We start from the raw sequence: 27,732 nt of genomic DNA, 5'->3' as shown, positions 1-27,732 counted from the left end.
GTCATTTATTAGGCAACTAACAAACAGAAACAACTAAATAGTGTTTATTCACACATAATAACCAAAAAACAAAAATATTTTAGGCTTGATAACAGCTTGTATTCTTGCTGGCTTTGATTTTATGCAGCCTACTTTTCCACAGTCTCTATTGTTATTGACTGTAATTGGGCATCTGAATAAAAAATAAATAAATAAACAAACTACTATTTTTTTCTGCCTTTCTTGTAAAACAATAAATTTGAAAATTCATTAATAACAACAATAATTATATTTTAGCATTAGAAACACTACTGTGACTAAGGGCCCTATCATACACTAGGCACAATGCTGCGCCAGGCGTGACGCACGTGTTTTTTGCTAGTTTCAGCCCAACGCAGTTATCATTTTCATGTCCTGCACCACGTTGTTTAAATAGCAAATGCATTTGCGCCCTCTGAAAATGAGGTGTTCAGGCGCATTGCTGGCGCGTTGCTATTTTGAGGCAACTGAAATAGACTCCACCTTTGACTAGGGATGTAACGATTCACTCAACTCACGATTCGATTTGATTCACGATTTTGATTTCACGATTCGATTCACGGTTCGATTCGATTCACGGTTGTTGACCGGCTCCCGGGTAAACGTTACATCCCTACCTTTGAACAACAAAAACCTGGTCTAAAGTCTGGCGCAATATATATTTTTTCTCATTGAAAGAGCGCGTTAGTAATATGCGCCTATAGGAGGGTGCACAACGCGCGTACACTTTGCTTATTACACACACAGGGATGCACAGCAACACACAAACAATTTTAAAAATTCTCCGCTTGCAAATTCCATCATGTAAATAGTGAATCCGCCATGGCGCAAGTGCAACTGGCTTTTAAAGGGAATGGGAGATGAGACTCTGATTGGTTTATGGCACATTACGCCCAAAACACACCCATTACTGATTAAGAGAATAGGGACAACCCTTAGACTAAGCGCAATTGCACCGTGCGCTTTAGACCTTGCGCTTAGATTGTTAAAATAGGGCCCTAAAGAGCTTACACATACTGGTGGATTAACCATTACAGAAACATAAAAAATTATTTTGGTAATCACCAATACTTTTAGTTTAGGGCAGCTGTGGCACAAACCTTACATTTGTTAAGCACTGTATGTATGTATATATATATATATATATATATATATTATTGTATATTATTATTATTATTATATTTTGTATTTATTTCATATTATTATCAATTAGATGTATTATAATGAAAGATGTTCAAGGTGAGAAATGTCGGGGACTCACAGGCAGGTGCTTTGCAGACAATTCGGCTGCGGCTATTCGAACAGCTCGTGTAAGTCCAGGTGCCGCTGCTGGACACCATGACTGCGCAGACCTGCGATGTCTCCTGTGATAACTCTGGCCTTGATTTTGCATCCCAGCTAGAGAAGTCCAGTTCGCTGCCGTCATTCCAGCCTGTGGGCTTACCTTTTGCAGAGATTTACAAAGATTTACACAACTGAAATAAGTCCACAAAGTCTCTTCTCATTTGTAAACATTTCCATTTTTACTCTGTGTAATTTAAAGATCCATGTTGCCATACATTACACAACTCTTCAACTTCAACTGAAAAAAGGAAATAGTTTGATTGAAGGCAAATTCAATCATTATTTCACCTTTGGCGTCAACGTTGAGCGCCAGCCACACTCGGCTTGTGATGGAAGGGTTCTTATTCACATAGTCAGAGACAAAATCATTCTCCTCTTTATTCTTGATGGTTAACAGCTTGGAGGATGAATCTGCCAGTTACACAGGAGAAATACAAGATGTTGTTAGACACTTTCAAGTTGTTTTTGGATGGTTTACACAGTTTTTAGTGATTATGTCGGGTTTTGAGAAACTGGTCCTAGAACAGTTTAGAAAGGAAATACAGTAACTATGTTAAATGCCACTAAATTTGCATCACTCACCATCTGATGCTTACTGTACAGAAAATTACCGACTAGTGGAGAAAGTAAGTTTTGTGCTAGTATTTGAGTGTTTTATCAAGTTGGTCTATTATCATGGTAACGTGGATTTCAAATATGCCCCTAAATGGCATGTAAAGCAAAACAAATTGTGGTTGGCTGCATGTGTATTGTTTCTTCCTATCTAATCTGCAAATTGGATGTGATCCAAGGTGAAACTTGCAAGTCAGCAATACAGGATATTTACACACCCAGATTCTGACACACGTTCTTGGCACTCTCCATGGTAAAGACAGAGTAGTTGTACATGTTGAAAGCATAACAGTGATCTTTAAACAGGACCCACGAAAAGTGATCATCATTCTTGGGACAACTGCTGCTGGACTGAGAAGAGAGATGTGCACTAGTTTCTGAAAAAAAAAAAAAAATCGAAGAGAACCAGTTTGAGCCTGATCTTTTCAGAACAGTTGTGTTTGTGTTGCATCATTGCGTGCTTGTCTTACTCTCATTGATGTGGTTGTAACAGATGGCCCCTTCTTGGGCTACATGACAGTTGACGGCCGTCCAGGTGCCCTTGGAGTCCACAAACACACACTTTTCCTCAGAATCACGGCCGTCATTGACAAATCCATCTGGTGTGAATTTTACCGCACTCCCATCTGACCACTCAAATGGCCATCCGCTTACCTAGAGAAACATCCGGACAAATTACATAATGCAAAAGTTTGAGCTTACTGCTATTCATTGCTGTTAATTATTACTATTATCACACAAAATTGTGTACGTCTTGTTTGGAGAGGCCGATCCACAGTGAAAAGCCATCTCTTTTGGCGATCAGTGCCATGTTGTTGTTAGTGGTTTTGTCAGGAATGCTGGCAAGATGGCCTCCGTTGCTGCCACACTCTTGCAGTGCCTGATACCAGTCCATTCTCTTGGCCACCCGACGGTAACTTATGCCATCCGGAGTATTAACGTCAACCACACCCTTCATGAATTCATCTTTGGAGACTGTAAAAGATATTTTCGTAAGTTTATAAATAAAATTGACTCTTTTGACAAATATTTATATAGACGTAAGGAACATCCACTACCAGTTTTTTTTTTATTATTTAAAAAAATTAATAGTTTTATTCAGCAAGAATGCATTAAATTGATGAAAAGTGACAATAAAGACATTTTTAATGATTTTATAATGACATATATATGTATTTTTAATTTATAAAGATTTCTATACCAAATAAACGCTGAAAAAATCATCAAAGAATCCTGAAAAAAAAAATTTTTTTCAATTGTAAAAAATTGTAATAATATTTCATATTTTTTTACTAATTCATTTTCTTTTAGCAGTTAAAGGTCACAAGGTATTTGTCTGGTTTGTTTGACAAGCACAGTTTTCTTTCCAACTGCATTTTTCTGGGCCAGTACATATTGAAGGGCTCATGCTTTTTTAAAACAACTGTAAATTTTAAATGTGTATATCAAAAGTTTAAGCATAAATAAAAATGGTTTAGAAGCGCATAACCTAAAAGATACAAAAATACAAATATGATTTATCTTATAAATAATCCTGGAGTGTGACAAATACATTTTATAATAAATAAATTATATACAATATTTGCCTTTTTATTATTAGTAGTATTTTATTAGTACTTATTTTTATAAGTAGTTGTATTTTAATTCATATGAGGTCATAAGAACAACATGCATACTAATGATAAAAAATAGAAAATAAGTTTTAGTTGGATTACAGCTTGTCACACTTCTATCATGGCATATCAATTACTCATTTTGCAGTTTAAGGCTAAATAAAAACATTTTTGTAAAAAATATATTTATATATAAAAAGCAAAACAAACTGAAACTCATTGGTGCTGCTTTACCATTTTCATTCTTGCACACCACAATACTCTGCTGTCTGAAGGAATTGAAAAAACGTTGATTTGTTATTATTTCCCACTCTCCGTTTAAGTTGAAGCCAACCATGAAGGGCTCCGTGATGTTTGGTCTTTGACCAGATTTCCAGTTAGAGAACTGCACATTGCTGCCATCTAGCCACTTCAGCTGCTCATCTAAACCAAACACATCATACAGGGCAAAAATGAACCGCTAGTTGATACTTTCTTACTCAATCTTTCCACATAAAGGCTGAAATACACTACATGATTTTTGCCCAAATTTTTGCCCGTTTTCAGCCTTAAGAAGCTGACGCTAGTTATCGAAAGTCAGAGCCAATCTGCAGATTTTGGTCAGTCGGAGTTTACAGATTTCGCAGAAAATCGCGTAGTGCTTGAGGGGCACAGAGTCAGATATTTCAGATCATAGATTTTTTTCAGATTTTAAAAGTCATGTAGTGTATTAGCTTTAACCTGGAAACATCCAAATTAATAGTCATTTGGTGTAAAATTGTGAATGTTTAGTCGCAGTTAATTGGCAGTTTAAGATTACATAACTCACAAGAGTGAACTTTGGGAAGTGATCATCTTACCAGTCTTGTTTTTGTTCATTCCCAGCCACACAAACATCACTAAGTTTTTGAATGGCTGCAACTGCTGTCTGATGAAATCATTCTCTTCCTCGTCACGGATAGTCAGGATTTCTCCAAACCCAGCTAAAACACACAGACAAGATTACCATAAATGGCCATGTGCAGCTAAATTCGGTTGTCAATTCACCTCTTAATGCTAAATCTTTTTCTGTACACACACAGTTCAGAAATTTACTGGAGGAAATTGCTGACTCCCAAAAAATGCAGGTAGTGACAACCACGTTTGCAGAAATTCTATGCAGTGTGTACAAAAACAAACTGAACAACTAGTTGTTAATGATGTATTTAAATGCATTTCAGAGTTGTGGTGCAAGAAATCACGGGGAAGGTGGTACGTCTTGACTCAATTTGTTGCCAGATCTTGCTAAAAACAAAAAACAGCAAATAGGAACAAGCCTATAATAAACTTAAATCCAAATAAGCTACATACCAAAGTATTATTACATGCACTTTTATTATCTCTATAAAGTAAATAGTTTATAAGCTGAGGCCAAACAACAAACCCGTTTATAATTACTGGACATGGCAACCTTTAAAGAGCGCTCTGTGAAGTAGCTTTCCAAACATCATCAAAACACAGTGGCTCTGTTGACGGTGGTTTAGTTCAAATCGACGAACATAACCAGTCTTTGGTCGCTGTAATATTACTTTGGTCAAAAATAGCAAATACCAAACACGCAAAACATTGCTATAGTTACCATGGTGTCAATTATCACAGTTTCAAGAGTGAGTTCTGTTCTGTACACATACAAAACGATCATTTTTTGGGATTCACTCCCGTATTTAAATGCGGTTGTCACTCCTGAAACTTTACAGTGTGGCCACTGTGAAATTCAGATATGACTTCTGGTAAAGCTCCTTTAGAAATCATTAAACACAGGCTTTTATACAGCATCTTCGACCATAGAATTTAAACTTTGAAAACACAGCAGTACAAGAAACATGTTGTGCAAAATAATTTGTCCAGTATTTTAAAGGTCCCAGATATGATGCAGAGTGAGTTCTGTTCTGTACACATACAAAACGATCATTTTTTGGGATTCACTCCCGTATTTAAATGCGGTTGTCACTCCTGAAACTTTACAGTGTGGCCACTGTGAAATTCAGATATGACTTCTGGTAAAGCTCCTTTAGAAATCATTAAACACAGGCTTTTATACAGCATCTTCGACCATAGAATTTAAACTTTGAAAACACAGCAGTACAAGAAACATGTTAAAAAAAAATAATTTGTCCAGTATTTTAAAGGTCCCAGATATGATGCATCCATACCAAGTGACTTGCAGATCGGCTGCTCATTGATTTCATCGTTGCCCCACCTGGAGGCCCTCAGCAGTAACGTGTAGCAGTTCTTCTTAAAGCGGATCCAGTTCTGTCCATTGCTTTTGTGAGGACATTTGAACGAATCTACTTCAGGTGTGACGGTCTTATCTATTATGAAAAAAAATGCATTTTTAAGCAAAACATATGAAAGTAAATAATGAAAAGCACAGGTAGCAGTTAGCATTTATGAACTGAATCCTTACTGTGTGGGATGTGGCAGATCGCTCCTGAAAGCTCTTCATCACACTCGGTTGCCTTCCAGAATCCATCAGTGTCCAGATACACACAGGCCCCTTTGGTGGCTTCAGAGGTCCAGCGGCTGAACTCAGCGTGGCTGTGGTCTGTCCAGTGGAAGTGCTCCCCTTCCTTGATTACAATAATAATAATGATCAGGGACGGTAATGACATTGAACTGTTCTAGTATGTAATACACTAACATTTGTAAGTTTGGGGTTCAGAAAGATTTTTTTAAAATTATTATTAATACTTGTATTCAGCAAGAATGCATTAAATTGATCAAAAGTGACATGTATATAATGTTACAAAAGACTATGTTTCAAATAAATTCTGTTCTTTTAAACTTTCTATTTATCTTGGAAAAATGTATTATGGTTTTCACAAAAATCATGAGCAGCAGAACTGTTTTCAACATTGATAATAATATTAATTGTTACTTCAGCATCAAATCAGCATATTATGATGATTTCTGAAGAATCATGTGACACTGAAGACTGGAGTAATGATGCTGGAAATTCAGCTTTGCTATCAGAAGAATAAATTACATTTTAATATATATACTGTATATATATATATATATATATATCCAAGTAGAAAAGTTATTTTAAATGCTGTTCTATTGAACTTTCTATTCATCAAAGAATCCTGAAAAATTACATTAAAATTTTTTTGTTTTTTTGTTTTATATATTAAAATGGAAATGTTATTTTAAATTGTAATAATATTTCAGAATATTACTGATTTTATTGTTTGATTGATCAAATTAAAGCAGTCTTACCAGAAATTTAATATTTTTCAAAAAATTTGAATGGCAGAATAAGTGTAACATTCTATTTCCTTATTTTTTTTATACATTTTTCTTTATTTTTTACTAATCCATTTTCATTTCGCAGTTCACTTAGAGATCACATGATATTTGTCTGGTTTGCTTGCCAAACACTGTTTTTCTTTCCCTACAGTATTTTCCTGGGCAAGGACATATTAAAGGGCATGCTGTTTCTTAAATTAGCTGTACATTTTAAATGTGGACTGGAGTAATGGTTGCTGAAAATTCAGCTTTGATATCACATGAATAAATTACATTTTACAATATATTCCGACAGAAAACAATTATTTTAAATTGTAATAATATTTGACAATATTACTGTTTAAAAAATGGTAAGCATAAGAGACTTCTTTCAAAAACATGTTACAGACCCCCAACTTTTAAACGGTAGTGTATGTCAGTGATTAGAAAGCATGGAGCATGAGATCTTCACTCACGTCTTCACTGAAGAGTCCAATCCAGAGGGGTTGTCGTCTTCGAGAAACTTCAACTGTGAGCACTGCTTGCACATATGCATCAGGTATGCTGGCTAAGTCCATATTGTAGCTCTGGCATAACTGAAGAGCCTCTATCCATGTTAAATTGTCTTGCTGTACCACCTTAAATGTATGACTATGAACCGTGAAATTATCCTTATGATCAGGTCCCTCTGGTTTATCTGGGGAATTTGTCAGTTGGGTGTTAATCCACAGAACACTGCTTCATGTAACATACAGATGATTGAGACGATTGCTGGCGGCTCGTACCTGCATAATGCTGGCAGATGCTGACATTCTGACGGTCAGAGCAGGAGGTGAAGTCCCAGGTGCCCATCAAGTCAGAATGATCATCATTATACATGTAGGCACAGATCTCCATGGTGTCCTGTTCAAACGACTGCCGTGCAAAAAGAGAACCCCTCAGATTAACCGTATTATGATTACTCTATGGCCAGAAAATTTTTAATCACTTATGAAATGAAAAGTAAAGCCAACTGAACCCAAGTTATGGTGCATGGGAGATGATATAAAAACTGCTTGATGATATAAAAAATGCTTCCCACAATTTTTTATTTCGCATTCGAGTGACTAGAGGCTTAGTTCACCTAAAAATGAAAACTTGCACGATACATATGACTTTCATTCTATCATCAAGAAAACAAGATGTTTTGAGGAATGATAATGATGCTCTTTTCCATACAATGAAAATGAATGAGGCTGTCAAGCTCCAAAAATGCACTCGTATGTTTGTTGTCAAGTTATTGCATGAATTCAGAAAACCATTACGAGTCGGATGGATCTTATGGTGCTTTAACTGTTTACACCACCATTCAAAAGTCTGGAGTTAGTAAGATCTTTTAATGTTTTTGATATAAGGCATTTATTTGATTAAAAACTACAGTAAAAACAGTAATATTGTGAAATATTATTACAGTTTTCTATTGTAATATATTTCAAATGAATGACGAAGAGCCTGTTAGCTCAAACGTTACCTTGTGTGAAGTACATTATTAAAGGGTTAGTTCACCCAAAAATGAAAATTCTGTCATTAATTACTCACCCTCGTGTTGTTCGAAACCCGTAAGACCTTCGTTCATCTTCGGAACACAATTTAAGATATTTTTGATGAAATCTGAGGGCTCTCTGACCCTCCCATAGACAGCAAGGTAACTACCACGTTCAAGGTCCAGAAAAGTACCAAGATGATCGACAAAGTAGTCTGTGTGTAAGCTACGAGAATACATTTTTGCGCAAAGAAAACAAAAATAACGACGAAAATGTGGAATAAAGTCGTTATTTTTGTTTTCTTTGCTCAAAAAAGTATTCTCAAATTTCATCAAAAATATCTTAAATTAGGTCTTAAGGATTTGGAACAACACGAGGGTGAGTAATTAATGACAGAATTTTTGGGTGAACTAACCCTTTAAATTGTTTTGCATTTTTGGAGCCTATGGTGTGCCGACATATTTTAAAATGCAATTTATTACTGTGATGCAAAGCATGTATCCTTATTGAATAAAAGTATTAATTTCTGAGGCTGAATAATGGCAGAGTTTTCATTTTTGGGCAAACTAGTGTGTGTTTTTGTATTGCAAGTTATTGTAAACATGTGAGGAACACAATACCACAAATGCTGCTGAAAATAACCAAAATCTCCCAAATTCTGATTTCCAGTGCTTTGGACCAGATCTCCAGATTTTTGTGGTTATTTATATAACTTTCAAGACTTTCAAAGCAGATGGACACTTGCATTGATGAATATGGGTCGTATCTGGCCATGCAGGAGAGGATTGAAGTTCAGATATTCAAGAGGCGAGTTGTCCACCCACTGAATGTCATGAAGATAGATCTTTAGGCCAATCCAGACTTTCTGAGGCTGTCCGGGTAACTCCGGTAACAGTGTAGTGATGAAATCTAAATGGAGGAAAGACGCGCAGGACAGACAGATAGAGAAAGAGAGAGTCAATAAAAGCACTAAAAGCATGAATAAAAATGTTTTATATTAAAATGTGTTCTCGGTGGATTTGAATAGAATATTAATCAAACACACCCTGTTCAACTTGGTCAGATATGGTGAGCAGCGTGCCTTTCAGTCTCTCGCAAAACTCACTGGCTTCTTTGAAGCTTTGGTAATAAGAGTCGGATAAAACCCAGTAGCACTGCAAGGCATATATACAATGATGTCATTAACAAAAAACACATGTTCAAAGTTCAAGGGATGTAACTGGCTGCGTGCGCATGACAGACCTTGTCTCTGAAGTAATGTGAATTTCCCCCACACGGGGTGCCGGGTGGGTGCGGTTTTGGGGTTCCTTTCTCCGCAGAAGTGACGTTCAGGGTCTCGCACACAAACGGCTGTCTTTCATTACAGCTGCCTTCTCTGAAACCTACAGAGAAGAAAAGATTAAAGAGGATCATCTGAGTCGCTTCATAAATCATAATTGTTGCTGTCAGTTTAGAGGGCTATTTTTCCAACTTTTAAACTCTTATAAAAGTTATTTCTTTTTAAAAAATGCATGTCTTTCTTATCCTCTATTATAAAAGCAAATGCTTTAAAAATGCTTTATTCTTGTTTCTTGTACAAAACAGATCTTATAACTTAAAACAATAAATAAATTTAATTCATTCATTAATTTTAAAAACAGGTTAATTATTTATTTAAAATTTGTAGTAAAAGCGATGTACAAATATGAAAAATGTTTAAAACAGCAAACACCAATTCTGTTATTACAGTAAATATTACCGTAAATGGCACTAACTACTACAAAAATCTTATAAGCATCATGTCCTTGCAAAGTGAAGAAAATGGTTTGTTTTTCAGAGGCAACATCATAAAACATGTAATTAAAACGGTCAAAAAGTCTGAATGTTTTATTAGTACAAAACAGATCTTATAACTTAAAACAATAAATAAATTTAATTCATTCATTAATTTTAAAAACAGGTTAATTATTTATTTAAAATTTGTAGTAAAAGCGATGTACAAATATGAAAAATGTTTAAAACAGCAAACACCAATTCTGTTATTACAGTAAATATTACCGTAAATGGCACTAACTACTACAAAAATCTTATAAGCATCATGTCCTTGCAAAGTGAAGAAAATTCCTTTTTCAGAGGCAACATCATAAAACATGTAATTAAAACGGTCTAAAAGTCTGAATGTTTTATTACATTTATACAGACACTTTGTTCAGCTAGTGAACAAAAACGTAAAGGTTGCACCCTGCTCCTGAAGTGATTCATGGGTCTTTCAACATTCACAGGAATCAGGAACTAGGAAAGTCATCCGAATGAGCCATGAAACATCTTCAAACTAAAAACATGTCAAGCTGCTCCAAAATAAACTCTGTAAGAGTTACTTTAGGAATCACAATGAGACTCTCATACCGGGTTCAAATGAGACAGGAGTGATAGAGGGGCACCTGCCCAGAAACGCTGAATAATAGTAACGCATGGGGCTGAGCCTGCAAACACACACACACACACACACACACACACACACACACACATACCAATAAATGATAAACAAAAGAGAAGTTTGTGCCTTTAATTGTGCTTCTTGATGAGGTATGAAAAACCAGAACTTACCTAAAGGGAATATGAGGATCAGGGTGACGAAGGTCTGCCCACCACTTTACAATGTTCTGTTCTGAATGCTACATATTATTAAAAATAGATTCATTACTGGCTGGTTTGTACAATCATATACTCAAAAGAAAGTTTAAAAATTTATATATTTTTTTCAGTCTAGCAACAATAATAATAACGCATCCACAGCCTAGCATTTTTATAGATAAAAACACAACTTCCACATGCAACAGGTAAAATGGCATGCTCAGTTTCAGCTTTGTATTTATGATTAACAAATGCTATTATTTATTTAATAAATAAAAAAGACTACAAAAAAAATTTGTAGACAGCCTGGTTCATATACATCTGATTTAGCAGTACTCAGTTAAAATGGATAAGTTTTATCATTCAAACTGAATACATATTCACTACTGTTCAAAATAGGGGGTTGAGGTCTGTAAGATTTTTCAAAATAAAAACTAATACTTTATTCAGCAAGGATTCTTTAAATTGATAAACAGTACCAGTAATTCTGTTCTTCTGATCTTTCTATTCAGCAAACAATGCTAAACAAAAGTATCAGTTTACACAAAAATATTAAGCAGAACAACTGTTTTCAACAGTTCAGCTTTGACATCACAGCAAAAAAATGACATTTTAAAATATATTAAAATAGAAAAGTTATTTTAAATTTTATAATGTTTCGCAATATTACTATTTTTACTGTATTCAAATAAATGCAGCCTTTGCTAAATAAATGCTAAACTTTTGAACAGTACTGTATTTATCGAACAGCAGTGTATTACTTTTTAAATAATTAAAAAAGTTGAACTAATTACTTTTAAATAGCTTTAAATTACATTTTAAATAACAATAACAAATTAAAAAGAAAATTCTTTATATTTTTTGAGAGTGACATTCTACACTCGGTCTATGCATGAATAAATCTGCTTTTTATGGTGTACTTATGTTTTATGCATTTACTTGTCACTATGTGCAGGCTTCATCTTAAGACCTCACCAACATTCTGTTCTGACGTTCAGTGGAGGTGCAGACTTTAATTTAAAGAGTCGGACCTCCCCAAACCCCCTGTAATTCAGGGTTTACAGAAACATCTGCCCCCTTTGGTACCTCAAAAAGATGTTCCTGTAGGCGGTGTACGGCACTAAGGGTGTCAGGTGCGGCGAGTTTGCTGCTGTTGCTGGTGACATTCTACACTCGGTCTATGCATGAATAAATCTGCTTTTTATGGTGTACTTATGTTTTATGCATTTACTTGTCACTATGTGCAGGCTTCATCTTAAGACCTCACCAACATTCTGTTCTGACGTTCAGTGGAGGTGCAGACTTTAATTTAAAGAGTCGGACCTCCCCAAACCCCCTGTAATTCAGGGTTTATAGAAACATCTGCCCCCTTTGGTACCTCAAAAAGATGTTCCTGTAGGCGGTGTACGGCACTAAGGGTGTCGGGTGCGGCGAGTTTGCTGCTGTTGCTGCTGCAGTACAAGACAGCCTCCTCAAAGGGCAACTTTGGCTCTGTTACAAACCAGAACTCCTGGCCATCTATAAACACTGATGTGTCATGGTGCCCATCTGTTAGTAGTGAAACACAAAACATGTCACTAATTTCCACACAAATAATCCATGATGTATTTGGGCACTTGATTTGAAATAAATGCTCTACCTGGGTTGTACCACTCTGGTGTTTTTGGTGTGTGACCTAGAGAATGATCCAAAGACCATGAAATCAGCAAAAATTTCCATGGGACATAAAAGGTGAAATTCTTAACATACTTGTCACTTTTTTGCAGTGCATACAAATACAATGAAGGGAAATAAACTTTTCAAACTCAATTTCCACTAATTTGTTGTTTGCAAAGTAAATATAGAATCTATATAAATAAGTATTAACAACTGTGAAAACGTTGCCAGGAAGTGGTCTTAAAAAAGTGTTGGGTGTTGTTTACCTCGTGGTATCTGACACACCCACTCCAGTTTGGCATCGCAGTGAAAGGTGCTGGGATAAAAAGACCGTGGGGGAACTTTATGAAACAGGAGGAAGAGAAACGGCTTGTAGGTTCCTTTCAAAGTCTGATGATACAACACACACACACAAAAAAAAAACTCTGATATGTTTGTGAGTATTTAAATCCTGTTTGATGACAATCTATCGATCTGATCTTCATTTCTCATCTCTCCCTGCTCCCAAATAGGAGGTAAAGGCTGTATGTAGGTCATGCTGTGACTATTCTAGATTCCTGATTATTGACTGGCTGTTGGCTAACAGTGATGGGCTGTTTTGTGTCAATTACTGCCCCAACATTTACATGTCCGAATGAAACAAACATCAACCACATGTATTCAGTAACTATAATGCTGCATTTATGTAATACTGAAATTGCTAAAGTATGCTATAATTTCTGTCATTTTAATGAAAAAATAATAAAATACTACAGTAACAACCTTTTAATTAGGTAAATGTAAGTCATATTAACAAATATTGCAAAACCTTTAATACCATTTAATTTTACAGTAAAATTAAACAGTAAATTTAAAGTAAATACTCAGTCATCTTGTAATTTACAGCGAGAAACAGTAAAAGACTAAATAAAATTAAGTTATGTTTCTTATTAAATTAAATTTAAGTTATGTTTCTTATTATTTTTGTTATCACACACATTCTAGTGTTTAATATAACATTTTAGGTTGTTTGAATGACATTTATTGTTATTTTAGTGCTTTATAGCAATGCTCAATGACAAATTAATCTGTGTCTGACTCACTGTAATATAAAATTAAAGTGCACCATTATGGATTTTTGAAAATTGCCTTTCATGCAGTGTGTAATGTAGCTGTATGTGAATGTAAACAGTCTGCAAAGTTGTAAAGCTGAAAGTGCATCATAAATAAAGTTCTGTCATGACAACTCTCGGAGGGATTGGCATGGTAATGTACATGACAATATTAATGTATTTGGTCTTGGCAGAATAGATCTGCTACGCTGCTGCTGCTGCTGCTGCTGCTGCTGCGGCAGAGCAAGTACCGAGACATGCTACTGCCAATACATCCACAACATGCTGCTGTGAGCATGTAAGAAATATTGCTGCTGCAAATATAACATACATGAAATAACCCCCATATAGCATACATGAATCACCTCGTAGCAGATCTATACAGGTGGAGCTGGGGAAGGTGGAGGGTTTCTGAAGTGTGCTACAAACTGCTACAGCAAACAAAAGCCAGGTATTTCAATATTGAGCAGTAAGCTCATTGGCTACCGATACAGGAGAGAACCAATCAGCTGCCATGTGACAATGATGTCGGCAGGTCAGATTGAGCTAGACCTATCGGACTGCGCCATCTAGAGTTTCATGCCAGAACTCTGTATTTATTGTCTCTCAAAAGAAAGAGTCAACTCTGAATCGCTGAAACAAGTCGTTTTAAATTCGAGTCCCATTTCTGCAGTTCATACGTCACAAGTTAATACATTTGCATAATGCATGCCTACGTTCTGCTTGGACGTCCCGCAAAAACAAACCTCAAACGCTCGTTCATGTGGTTAATTCGGTTTATTTTCACTTCCAATGGATGAAGCTGTGAAGAATCAGTGGTTAAAATTCCTCTTTACTACGACACCACAGCAGTATGATCCCAAACTTTTGCTGTGTTCCATCATTTCACTGACGACTGCTTCTCCAATCGTAAACCAGCTGTCTTTGAAACATGGGTCAGTGCCCAGTTTGTTTGGACCAGCTTGCTCCTCCGAATCACAACCTGTATGTATGATTAATAATTACTGCTTTAATGTTCTGTCGAGCGTGCAAATTATGTAGTTTTGTGTGTTGTGTATACACTCAGTGCAGCTGTAGTTCTCTGGCTAACTCACATTATAGTTCTGCTAATCAGCTGTGGGCCTGCTATTGTCTAGAAATGTGTCGATTAATATAGAATGTCTGTCGTTCTTATTTCTTGAAGTCACGATAAAGGATGGAGCAATACGTTGGTTTACAAACGGCAGTGCTTTATCAGTACTCTCTCTCGGTGTTCGGCTAACGCATATGCCATTATTGTTACCAAGCTGTGTCCGGTTCACTAACATAAGTGTAAAACAACTTTTTCCCCACTGATTCTTTATTTTTAGAACAGAGTGGAGCACTATTATTATTATAACAGGATGTATTATTGATAAGCCGTGTTCCAGTACTGGTGATGGGTGTTCCTTTTCCGACATGCTCTGTACGCAGTAGACCAATCATAACAGACTGGGTCATCGGACCAAGCAGAGCAGAATAGCCTCATACAAAGGAGGGGTTTGGAAAGATTCATCTCTGAACTAATCGTTTGAGAGTCGTTGAGAAAATTAAATACATATTATAAGAAAATGAAAGTGTTTTTTGACCTTGCATGCATGTAAAACTGTTGCTAAGGACTCCCAAAACCTATGAAACCTATGAAGCTTTCAAACAGCATAATAGGGGCACTTTAAATCATATAAATATTAAAATTTCAAGCAGAAATATGTACAGCTATCCAACCATCTCCAACAATGAAGTGATTAAAGTTGTTAAACTTGTAATTATGTTTTTTTTGTACTAGACTGGTCCAGCCAAAATAGCATGTGTCATTTCATGTGTTGTTTGTTGAGATAATATTGCACAATAATGCAGTGTTGTGATGTTATTAGAGGTCAGGGGTCATGTAATGCAAGGGTAATGTTTTGGGGGTCATGTTCACCACACCTTAAACGCAACGCAATCCCTGTTATAGGCGTCATCTTCATTGAATTCATCAGGAAAGATCATCACGGAGACCTGTTACCAAGCAACAGAAACAAATGACAACACCTACACATTTCACACATTAGCTTTAGTCAATCAAGTAATAGAGGAGCAAATGATGGCTCCGATCATAATACAATTATGTCTTTATTTTGTTCAGAAAACATATGTTAGTGATTCACCGGACGCCCGTCACTCCACTCCCAGTTGTTGTTGTTATTTGGATTTCGGCGATTAAGTCCCACCCAGAAAAAACGTTCATCACTGTACAGGGAAACAAACAGCACAAATATAAATCAATAAATTTCACAGCACTTGGTTTTGTGTGTGGGTATGTGGGGGAATATGATAATGGGAGTTGTAGAAAAAAAAACTGTCCTATCTGTACCTGATAGAGTCTCTCAGGATGGAATGTAACACTTGCATATCTTTAGCCTCAGTGAAGCTGGGCAAATGACCCCCTAGTGCCTCACAGAAACGCTCCGCCTCTTCCCACGAGCGCTTTCTGGTCAAACGCTCCCCGTGAAACACCTGCAGACACATTTAAACAGATGTCGATTAGATAGAACTAGAAATGTCTTCATTGTCTTGACTCAACTTCTGTTATAGATGAACACCACCTTAACACACCTTGTAACAGTATTTTAGGCCTTCTCTCGAGACCCATCCGGGTGCACAGGAAGCATTGGGATTGGGCACAATTGGATCTGGGGTGGGTTGGACCATTGATTTAATAGGTTTCTTACAGATATTGCCAGCTTTGAACAGAGTGCAGTTCTTAACAGCCCATTGGCCCAAAGGATGCCCGGTAGACAAAACCACACAGCCACCAGGGAAAGCTGAAACACATATTCACATTCAAACTCAATGCAAAATCTTATGAATTATGGCATTTAAAAAGTTAGGATACTGTTTTCCCTCCCAGTAATCAGTATTGCTTTACCAATGAAAAAGATACACAGTAACCCAGAAAAAAACACTTTTAAGTCTGCACTTGTCTAATAAAGAAATGTATTAGGATAGTGAACAACCACAGTCGATCCCATGATGTGCATTACCGGGTTCTAGCCATTTCCAGTTGGTGTAGGCGACCCGGTCTGCCGTCCCATCCTGACCGATCCACTGGTACTCCCTGGACCCTTTAGTGTCCTGTAGCCCCGTCCAGAAATACAACACCTCAGTGCTGATAAGCTCTTTCAGAAGACTGTTAATGAAGGCCTGTTCAAATCTAGAGAGAGGATTACATATCTTCATGTTACTGGAAAATTTGGAAATTAGAAATTAGTTCTATTAATGGCTCACTATTATTATTATTAATCAAGATTGAGTTTAAATTTTTAAGTCAGTTACAAAAATGAATGGTGTTAACAGTTACCTGTTATTAATGGTGATGTGGCAGCTGTTTTTATAGAACACCAGCTCAGTGTCCACTTTATAGCAAGCGTCGCCATGTCTCTTCCAGTTCTAGAGAGAAGAAAAGACAGATGTCTGCTTATTCATGAATCAGATTCACAAGTGGAATCTAACTGGATGGCGATAACAACAATATGAAGCACAAATATGATCTATGTGTTTCCATGGAGTTACAGTGAATTGTTCAATCGGGACTCTCTGTCGTGTGTCAGTGATGGTCACTCACCCCGTCTGGAGGGCAGCCTTCCTCTGGGGCACTCTCATTCACAATCCCCTTCTTCTTACACATGTAAGCCCTCGGGTTGTCACAGTCAGACACAGACCACGTATGATGCTGCAAACATGCAGAGAAATTAGAGCTGTGCTGATATTCAGAACAGCGCTCTTGTTTATGTGTTATTGCTTAATTCAAATCTGACATGATGAAAAACACACACACACCTCTCCTGCATAGTACACACAGTGGGTGGCATTTGGTAGAAGTGGTGGAGGTTGAGCTCTGGCCCAGTATGTGAAAGACACTGGTACTTTATCGACCCATTTATAAACTGTGGTGGTTCCATCACCCAAAAGACCAATCCATACTTCTGTTTTCAGATCTGTCACATATAAAGACATAAAAAATATAAAGTCATCTTGATTTAAGAATGTTTAAATATTTGTATCGGAAAACAAAAATACTAGTTGGAGATTAACATTAATCATAATCATTTTAATGGATGATCTAATGGAATATTTTACAATCGCCTTGTTTTCTCAGAACCCGTGTTGTTTATACATGTGCACAGTAAAACGTGTTTACCTGAGTGAAAATTTGTGTGTAGCATTTCAATATCCTCTAAACTGTGGATGCTGGCAAGCTGAGAGCCAGCCATATGACACACATTCTGAGCATCATGCTGGGACAGTTTTTCCTCTGTTCCACTTTCGAGTTTATAACAAAATCCTTTCCACCCAATCCAACCATCATCACACTCCGTGGGCTTATATACCTCCCTGACTGCTGAATGGAGAGAGAGAGAGAGTGTGCTGTGAAAGTGAGAAAAAAGAAGGAAAACAGAACAAGTGGGCAGTATCTGACCTGTACTCTCACTGCCTTTGTCATTCTTCATGCAGATGAAAGGAAGCCGATGTTCACACGTCTCTACGCCGAAACGCAGCAGCTCCTTTAGAACCCCACAGTCCTCATCCGACATAAAGGATCTGATTGGCATGCCTAACAAACATGCCCCATGACACACAAATGTAACACTTTATGCAAACAGTGCCAGTAGTAACATACAAAACAGTGAATTAATCTAATCAAATAACAATTGTCACTCATTCTTTTTCAGAAATCTCATAACATTTATCGTTTCGTGGACATATGTGTTACATTCAGGATTTCAAAAGTATTATTAGCTTAAAACCTAAATTTAATATCCAAAAAAGTTTTATTAAAAGTTATTTCTTTATTTATTAGTTTACCAGGGAGAGTGTACAATAAATAAACATTACCGTAAATGCACTGGAATTAGCACATTAGATAATATAATTGGTTATTAAAAGATATTTATTATGATATTATGATTTCAGAAATGCATAAAGTAAATGGCATCATAAATGCTTTTTTTATTCTATTGTATTTTTATTCAAAATACAATAAAATGCTGTTCATTCATACAAAGACTTAAATGCACCACTTCTATGGTGATTATGTTTTTATGTCCAAATTTAAATGTATTTTGATATATTTTGGTGGCCACAATAATCTCAGTAAAATGTACGTTATTCCTTGAGGTCTAAAAAAAATCTTAACCTCATCGAGAACTAAAAGGACAATTTAGTGTCTATTATTTTATTGTTGATCTCGTGTGAATTGGACAATGGGTTTAAGTTTTAAAAACCAATTAATTAATCAGTAAAGTGACAATTAACATGGGTACTGTTCAAATAAAGTAACTACTGATGCAATTACAATCTAAAAAAAAGCTTAAGATTACGGTATTGGAGTAACTTCTCCAACACTGCGTGCAAATCATTTGCATAAAAAGTGTTTATAGACAGTTCATTTCATTGACACCACACACATGGGGTGAGGAGAGACAAACCGCCCACATAAACACAGCTGACCATCAGTCAGAGACAATGCTGTCATCACAGAGACTCTACTGCATAAAGATGCCATTCAAGTCATCAGTTTGTTTTTCTAGCAAAACAACTATGCTTGTACACCCATACACACACTGCCACATTAACAGCGACAGAAATGTCGTTGTCAGTGGCTGAACAGCAGAGAAGATAAAAGATCTGAGGATAAGAGAACTGCTCTTCCTCGATTTGCTAAACCTAAATCACTGTGAAACTCAAGAACTGTCACATTGTACAGGTTGTAAAGGGAAAAAGTTCCAAAAGAAAAATGTTTGATTTCCTATGTCGGAGATTCCATCTCTTCCAGACGTTTGCCAGAACATGTGGTTGAGTTTTTGGTTGAACTATTGCTTTAAAACATAAAAATACAAACAATAATCTACTATAAGATTCTTTATAATACACTGTCCAGTTGAAATCACCTGTTTCCCAAGGGGCAAAAGATAAAGCTGATCCATCTGCCAACTGCCAACCCTGCATCCAGTCCAGATGGTTCAAGCCGATCCACAGTTTACTTGGCATGTCTTTCCGATCTTTAACTGCAGGGGGAAGGAGATAAATAATGAATATTAAAGGCTGGAATACACTACATGATTTTTGCCCCGATTTACAGTCTGGATAATCAACGATAATTGCCAAAAGTCAGAGCCAGTTTGCAGATTTGGGTTGACAGATTTCATAGAAAATTGCGTCGGAGGATATACACTACATGATTTTTGCCCCGATTTACAGTCTGGATAATCAACGATAATTGCCAAAAGTCAGAGCCAGTTTGCAGATTTGGGTTGTTCAGACTTTGATTCCATCCAGTCGGAGGATATCAAACATGTTTATTATTGTTGTTGATATATTGTTGTTTTCATTTGTCATGTGTCTCCTAGCAACAAGCCGCACGTTTCTGTGTGAGTATGTTGTGATCGGAACAACTTTAAAATCTGCTAATGTGTGATCCTCAGTCGTTTAGTGTATGATGACCAGTTTTTCTTCTGTGACTATTACAAAGTTGGTAAGTGTATGATGCCCAATTTTTAAAAAATCTGTTCAGATATTAAAAGCTGTGTTGTGAATTCCAGGCCTTAGCTGCAAAATCAGTGTGAATTAAAGCTGAAATGTGTAATTCTGCACTAAAAATAATGAGTGTTTTCAAACAGGTTTCTCTAACACTCCCACCAGCTGCCATTGGTCAGACACACAGAGGCCCTGAACTTATGCTATTGGTATTTCAAAAAATTACAGTGCATCAGTATTGATGATTATGAGAGAATATGGATGGAGATGCATATCTTGTTTTACAATTCAAGTTTTACGATTCCAAATCCAACTGCAGTCGTTAATACAGTAATAAATATGCAGCTGAGGTTGGTGCTGATGGATAGACAAGATTTCTAACGGACACTGAAAATGTGGCTATGGAGAGAGAATTAGTGTTTTCAAACAAGAACATATTAAATTCATCAAAACTGACAATAAAGACAAAAAATATATATATATTTCAAACAAATGCAAATAAATGAGTTTTTATTCAATCTAACAGAATTTGTCTTTCAAGATAAGATTTTTAAGCAAGCAAAAGGATGTGCTTTGGGTGCATGTTATAGCCCTTCTTATGCTGGTTTATTTTTAGGTAAATGGGAAAAAGATTTTTGCATTGAACTCTAGAACAAATCCTTATTTACACTGAACAAAATTATAAACGCAACACTTTTGTTTTTGCCCCCATTTTTCATGAGCTGAGCTCAAAGATCTAAGACTTTTTCTATGTACGCACATCTTGATATGCCACACCTGTGAGGTGGATGGATTATCTCGGCAAAGGAGAAGTGCTCACTAACAGAGATTTAGACAGATTTGTGAACAATATTTGAGAGAAATAGGCCTTTTGTGTACATAGAAAAAGTCTTAGATATTTGAGTTCAGCTCATGAAAAATGGGGGCAAAAACAAAAGTGTTGCGTTTATAATTTTGTTCAGTGTAGATAATATCATTTGATGGGGACGTTATATTAATGATGTTATTCTATTCTTTTCAGGGTCAAAGGAAGATTTAATTTAATTTCATCAATATCTTAATAATATCAATTCTAATGTGAAATTGTCTTTAGAATATAATAAGGAAAAATTAACTTTCTGGACCTGGAAATTACTAAAGATAAAGAAGGATTTTCACATACATCAATATTTAGAAAACCCACAGACAGAAATACAATTCTCCATCCTAAAAGTTGATAAACAGTATACCTTTTAGGCAGTTTCATAGATTACGTAGGATTTGTGAAAAAGAACAAGAAACGGAATAGGAATAAATTACATTTTAAAATATATTGTAAAAATTATTTTAAATTGTAATATTATTTCACTGTTTTACTGTATTTTTGATATAAAAAAAACAGCCTTGGTGAGCAGAAGAGCATCTTTCAAAAAAACAAAAACAAAAATTCTTACTGACACTTTTGAGCAGAATACTATAGCTGCAGATTGGGGGTTCAGCTATAGAGATGGTTAAAAATCATAACACAGAAGTGAAAATGAGAGTTGAGTCTTACAGAACTCAAGCTCTTGAGGGCTAGAGACGCTGAGCAGATCTCCTCCTTGACTACGACAGGCATCCCGCGCCTCATGCCAGGTCACCACCGCTGTGGATACGACCTGATAGCAGTGTCCTTTCACTGGGTCTTTCTCCCATAAAGTAGAACATCCCTCCACTACATAAAAGAAAACGGATAGGGGGTTAGTTACAATTCTTTCATTATACAGACCTCCATCGGTTTGTCTCCTGTCCTACTTCCGGCATATGTGATTCTTTCATTCTGTCTCTGACCTTTGAAGTGTTGCAATCTTTTCCATGTTTCTTCAGAAAGTATAAGTCATATTAAAGGAATGTACAACAAACAGGGGTAATAGTTAAAATGGCTTAGCAAGAACAGAATAGTACAAAAAGGGCAGCTTAAACCAGCATGAGTTCAATGTAAAAACCTAGCAGGTTAAGTAGGTCAAGTTGGGGTTTGTAGGGAAATAGTTGACTAAAGTGTGCTGCGCAAATGTGACACAGACAGTATCTGTGACACGCTCGCCACAGAAAATACATTTTTATAATACCCCTATCTACCCCTATTATTTATTTTTTATTTAAAAATAAATGAAGTATTTTAAATTTAATAGAAGTATTTTTTAATTGAAAGTTATTGAATTATCCACGACATGTGGAAATATTAGCATGTCAACATATTCTGTTACACCAAATACACAAAATAATGATCTTTAAAATAGCATCCTATGACCCCTTTAAGAAATTAACATTGTTAATTAGATTAATTAGCATTGTTAGTTACTACTGGATAAAACAGCCTCTAATAGTCAACAGTTTAATTTTGTAAAATGAGTCACGTGTACTTTCCAGCTGCTCTCTGGAAAAACCCCAGTATCTGCGGAGGGATGTAAACCTTACCATACTTCAGACAATTCCCCCACTTCTTGTCTTGATCATAGTTTGCTGTGGTGGAGCACCAGTCCAGTGTCTTGTCTTCAGTGCCAGGCAGACAGTTGTGGTGCCAGGTCCCATTATAGAGAAAGGGGAACTCACAGGGTGCCCCGTTAGAATTCCCCCCGCTTGTGTGCATTCCTGAGAAAAAGGGGAAGAGGGGAATTGTTTGTGGGTTTATGTAGCTAATCTGACAAAATCTCCCGTCTGATACATTCTCAATGGAACAAATGACTCATAAATAAAATCAAAAGTTCCTCACGAATAGAAACATAGGGTAAATTTAGTTTTAGAGTGAATATAACCAGGACCATGGCTAAGAAAATGCAGAGATTGATAAATAAATGACAAAATCTCTCTCATCTCGCCCCATAGATCTTCTTTAAAGCATCATTCACTAAAGAAGTTGACTGAATGCTCATGTATGTCTACTATACAATTCTACTTGACAAAAAATATAACAGAACTCTAGTCCTTTTTGGCTACATTCACACAATCATTGATTAAAGCCCTGAGACACCTGTAACTACAGCAACAGATAACAAAAGTAAATTGGTCAATGACAAATAAGAGTGTCCAGTATAAAGAAAAGGAACAATCATTTAAAAAAAAAAATGTTGTTGTTGCAAAAATATAAATTATATCAAACTACATAAACATCAAAAATATAAAACTAAAAGTAAAAAAAAAAAAAGATACACCACCATTCTATAGTTTGGGGCAGTATGATTTTTTGGAAAGAAATTCATATTTTTATTCAGCAAGGATGTATTAAATTGATCATTTTTGGCGTAATGGTTAGAGAGTCGGACTTGTAACCCAAATGAATGATAACTTCTAAACTTTTTTTATTTTAGCTAAAAACGGGAACATATTAAAAGGTAAGAACAAATAACAGATTTATCAGAAATGACAACCACATTCTGCAGCTGTGTGAATGTAGCCCATGTGAGAAAAAAAAAAATCCCAAGCAACATTTTTAAAATGTTTTCCACCTGAGAATGTGCAAATTCACAGAGAAACTAATGTTAGTCAAAAGAAAAACAGAAAGTAAATTCGCAAGTCGTTTATTGTCAGATATGAAGCAATCGTTGTGTAATTAACCTGTATGAGCAGGTGGAGTTTCCCATAAACTCCATTTTTGTATTGCTACAGTCACATAAAACAACAGCGAAACTCAAGGCTCTTCCTGCAGGGCAGATCAACGGAAAGCAGATGAACTGGGTCTGTTAAACCACAGCAAAGCAACTCCCATGCAATTGGTGCAAGTGCAACACAAAGTAAACCACACTACAACAAACACAGAAATGTGTGTGCAGCATGTACCTTCTTCAAGTATCAGTGTAGTGACAGGAAATCTTCTTATTTTTGCATAAAATAATATATATATATTTTAGGAAAATACCCTGTATGCCTTCACTCCCAGAAGTTGTGTAGTGTCAGCCAATCAGATTAGAGCTTGCCAGGTCAAGAAAATACTTTTGTGAGCAATAGGCGTCAACTTTTAGCAGACGCCTTTATCTAAAGGGACGTATTATGAGGACAATAACCTTAGACAACCTTTCTCAAAGGTACATTGGTTAATGCATCACCTCTTCTGGGGTGTGAACCTATAACCATTCAGCCACCTGCCCAGAGTGTTATCCATTAGGCTACAGCACCTCTAAATAAGTATGTACAAAAGTGACAGTGTCCTACTTAGATACGGCTGCTGACAGATGTTATCCGAGCTCCCTCCTCTTTTCCAAGTGTCCTGTCCGTCCCTCTTGGCAGAGACTGAGTCGTTAGTACCGATGCTGAGTTTCATTTGGTATTCTGTGTAGATGATGTCCTCGTAGCACTTCCAGTGCAGAATCTCATTGGAGTCGCAGTTGAACAGGGTCACCACTTTGGAGCGTACCTCCAGACCCAGACACATGGACGATTCTATGTGGAACAGCCTGTGGGCCGAACCCCACTTCCACGACACGGCCGGCACTGACGAACAGTCTCCCAACTTCAAGGCTCCATCCTGGACCAGGAGGCACTTCCCATTGCTATTGTGCTGGATAGTAAACGTGTCATCTCCTGAATAAATATAAAATAGATTGTTATTTGATGCAGTTACATCCTGCATGAGATGATTATCTGAGAGAAGATGACAGTGGAGAGTAACCGACTCAAAATGTGCTAAACCAAACATTGTTTTATGTCTAATTCAGTCAACTAACAATACCATGTGCTTCTGATCACTGTTTTAACTAAATCAACAAAGATGATTAAGATCCAAGTGTCCTTAGATGCCCTTTTACCAAGACATTTCGGGGACCACGTGAGGTATGCAAACTTTTAACCACACGCTTGCTTCAAAAAGATATATCAGCTTGTACAGCTGATTTATTTAAATGTTTATACAGCAGTGTGTTGTTGTTGAAGCAGCCTATGAGTGCATTTAAATAAACATTGGATTAATACTGGTATTTCTCTCCTGCCAAAGTGAAGTTATTTTCCACAACGTCTGATATGGTGTCAAAGTTGTGTCATAATAGTGTCTGTATGCTCCTTAGCACTTTGTTGATTAGAACAACAGGCAGAAAACAAAGGGCTCTTTGAGTCAAGCAGTGCTCTGGTGAGGCTGGGCCGTCACTGCAGCCCCAACAAAACAAACACAACATCAACATTTCTCCGAAGAACACGGCTGTAGTTTGTTTGTTTGTTTATATGAAACATATTTAACAAGTGTGTATTTAACCACACACTAATGATTTATGCAAGCATAAACCTACAAAAGCAGTGTGCATGTTAAAAATAAATATTATATGCAGTAAATAAGTGCATCTAATATATATATATATATATATATATATATATATATGTGTGTGTGTGTGTGTGTGTGTGTGTAATAAAATGTATTAAATTATATTTAGAATTACATAATACAATTAGAGATAGATACTAAAATAATAATTGTTATAGTTATATGTAATGAAATTTAAAACCTATAAAACATTTTTAACAAGTGTGTATTTAACCACACACTAATGATTTATGCAAGCATAAACCTACAAAAGCAGTGTGCATGTTAAAAATAAATATTATATGCAGTAAATAAGTGCATCTAATATATATATATATATATATATATATATGTGTGTGTGTGTGTGTGTGTAATAAAATGTATTAAATTATATTTAGAATTACATAATACAATTAGAGATAGATACTAAAATAATAATTGTTATAGTAATGAATAATGAAATTTAAAACCTATAAAACATTTTATTAAATAATATAAATAAATGTTTGTTAATATATAATATTTGATTGTAGATATTTATTACACTATAAACCTACAAACTGTATTGAATTATGCATATCAACTTTATATAAATAAATAATGTCAAACCTGAAAGCTTAAACGAAAAGCTATATAAAAACAGTTTGATGTAAAACACATTTTTTATTCCAAATATTTAATTTCTCAGAATATGTAATGAACTTTATTTATATTTGATTTGTTTAAATGTGTATTTTAATACAGGATTTAACATTAATGAAATAATAATACAGTAAATATTGCAAATGCATATGATGCAGACATGGATTTGTTTAATAATTTGAAGGCTAATGGGCAAAAAATGGTGTAATGCATGGCTGAAAGTCTCTCTCACCCTCACCCACACCCACACACACACACACACACACACAAATCTAACTGAAATATGAGGAGGTGGATATGAGCCGTGATCTACATCGAGGCAATGAAGCAGGTTATTATTTCAGTGCTGTTTTAAAACTGCGTATATTGATTTCCAAACACTGGCCATGATGACACTCTAAAACAGGCAGCGTGTGAACTTGAACCTGTCCAGACCCACAAACTCACACATGTGAACTGCTAACGGTCCATGTTTGAGTGTATTAAATGTTTCAGAGCAGCACGCAGACATTATATAACCAACTCAAACAAAAACTCGTACCTGCTTCCCCTCCCTCCCTCACTCACTCACTCACTCACTAGATAATAGCGCTTTCCCATCGGACTGGCAGGGCTCGAGTCATTTTAGTCTTTTAAAGTTTTCAATTTCAGAATGGTTCGATATTAACTGTATTAATAGCAGTTAGTCTGACGTTATATATATCTATATATACAGAACAGAAAGGCAGACTTACCGTTGTTTACAACTGATACGCAACTTCCTAAATGAACTGCGCTTTCTCCGGAAAGTAGGAATATTATAGTGTAAAACAACTGCTGTGTGCTCCAATCCATGATCAAAAATGTAAACAACACCTCCTCACTGCAGTCATGTATCTTCAGACTAAGTTACATATGCTTGTACAGGCCGGGTTTGTGCTCTCACGCTGTACGCGGCAGAAAATCCCCCTCGATGATGATGTTTGCCTCACTACTTCTGAATCATTTCTGTTTCTGTTTATTTCTACACGGATGGGCCGCTGTGGTTGGCCAGCTGTCAAGAGCGTCATAGCGCATAGCCACGCCCTATAATGCAGTGCAGTTGATCGTGACATTATTTTTAGTGTGGAGAAGATACAGTCTATGGTGGAGAGTCAGTAAAGAGAGGTTTAAAATAATTAATATTAAATTATTTAATTTACTTTAATGTATTATTATTATTTAAACATAATAATGTTAATAACTTATATATATATAACTTATATAATCATTTTCATTATTGTTGTTATTATTGAACGCTTTTATCCCCCAATTCTGGACTGTTTGTTTGCGACACCACTCTTATCTCTTACAGCCCTTTTTTTTTAGTAGCACTGTTTTGTAAATTGCGCAGTATTGTATTTTATTGTGTATGAGACTGTTGGACTTTATTGTGTTATGTTTAATGTTGGGAGCAAATTCCTCATAAGAACAATGTTACATAGATGCCTCTAATTTCAATTTCTTATTATGGTTGGTTGGATTTGCATTAAATTGTCATTTGTCGTGACTAATGTAATAACCTTTGAAAATAGAAGGTACAAAATTATTTGTTCTTTGTTACTTAGACCTAT

At 36.0% G+C, this 27,732-nt stretch overlaps 1 protein-coding gene across 2 annotated transcripts in view; it reads right to left on the bottom strand.

Moving 5' to 3' along the window:
* The window catches only part of LOC107674542 (lymphocyte antigen 75-like), a 29,304-nt gene extending 2,193 nt beyond the window's left edge, over nt 1-27,111 (bottom strand). The window contains exons 1-34 of one of the 2 annotated variants that reach the window (XM_016468530.1): nt 26,875-27,111; nt 24,421-24,789; nt 22,690-22,863; nt 21,788-21,946; nt 19,668-19,784; nt 18,197-18,331; nt 17,918-18,118; nt 17,557-17,714; nt 17,342-17,449; nt 17,078-17,166; nt 16,761-16,930; nt 16,333-16,541; nt 16,091-16,233; nt 15,885-15,966; nt 15,664-15,735; nt 12,892-13,015; nt 12,609-12,644; nt 12,348-12,517; nt 10,943-11,010; nt 10,742-10,818; nt 9,599-9,738; nt 9,402-9,510; nt 9,102-9,265; nt 7,619-7,748; nt 7,310-7,530; nt 6,013-6,175; nt 5,759-5,917; nt 4,427-4,549; nt 3,822-4,010; nt 2,726-2,949; nt 2,445-2,628; nt 2,193-2,351; nt 1,651-1,773; nt 1,280-1,462 (exon numbers count right to left, since the gene is read on the bottom strand). In XM_016468530.1, the coding sequence (XP_016324016.1) occupies nt 1,280-1,462; nt 1,651-1,773; nt 2,193-2,351; nt 2,445-2,628; nt 2,726-2,949; nt 3,822-4,010; nt 4,427-4,549; nt 5,759-5,917; nt 6,013-6,175; nt 7,310-7,530; nt 7,619-7,748; nt 9,102-9,265; nt 9,402-9,510; nt 9,599-9,738; nt 10,742-10,818; nt 10,943-11,010; nt 12,348-12,517; nt 12,609-12,644; nt 12,892-13,015; nt 15,664-15,735; nt 15,885-15,966; nt 16,091-16,233; nt 16,333-16,541; nt 16,761-16,930; nt 17,078-17,166; nt 17,342-17,449; nt 17,557-17,714; nt 17,918-18,118; nt 18,197-18,331; nt 19,668-19,784; nt 21,788-21,946; nt 22,690-22,863; nt 24,421-24,789; nt 26,875-26,974 (5,032 nt within the window). In that variant the 5' untranslated portion in view covers nt 26,975-27,111. The remainder of the gene's footprint in view (nt 1-1,279; nt 1,463-1,650; nt 1,774-2,192; nt 2,352-2,444; nt 2,629-2,725; nt 2,950-3,821; nt 4,011-4,426; nt 4,550-5,758; nt 5,918-6,012; nt 6,176-7,309; nt 7,531-7,618; nt 7,749-9,101; nt 9,266-9,401; nt 9,511-9,598; nt 9,739-10,741; nt 10,819-10,942; nt 11,011-12,347; nt 12,518-12,608; nt 12,645-12,891; nt 13,016-15,663; nt 15,736-15,884; nt 15,967-16,090; nt 16,234-16,332; nt 16,542-16,760; nt 16,931-17,077; nt 17,167-17,341; nt 17,450-17,556; nt 17,715-17,917; nt 18,119-18,196; nt 18,332-19,667; nt 19,785-21,787; nt 21,947-22,689; nt 22,864-24,420; nt 24,790-26,874) is intronic. The other variant, XM_016468531.1, reaches the window with a different exon arrangement.
* Nucleotides 27,112-27,732: the final 621 nt, after the last annotated feature.

This window comes from Sinocyclocheilus anshuiensis, unplaced genomic scaffold (genome assembly GCF_001515605.1).
Source record: "Sinocyclocheilus anshuiensis isolate Anshui unplaced genomic scaffold, SAMN03320099.WGS_v1.1 scaffold572, whole genome shotgun sequence".
Lineage (NCBI taxonomy): Eukaryota > Metazoa > Chordata > Actinopteri > Cypriniformes > Cyprinidae > Sinocyclocheilus > Sinocyclocheilus anshuiensis.
Note: the sequence above shows the minus strand (reverse complement) of the source record. Positions and strands in the feature narration are given on the sequence as shown.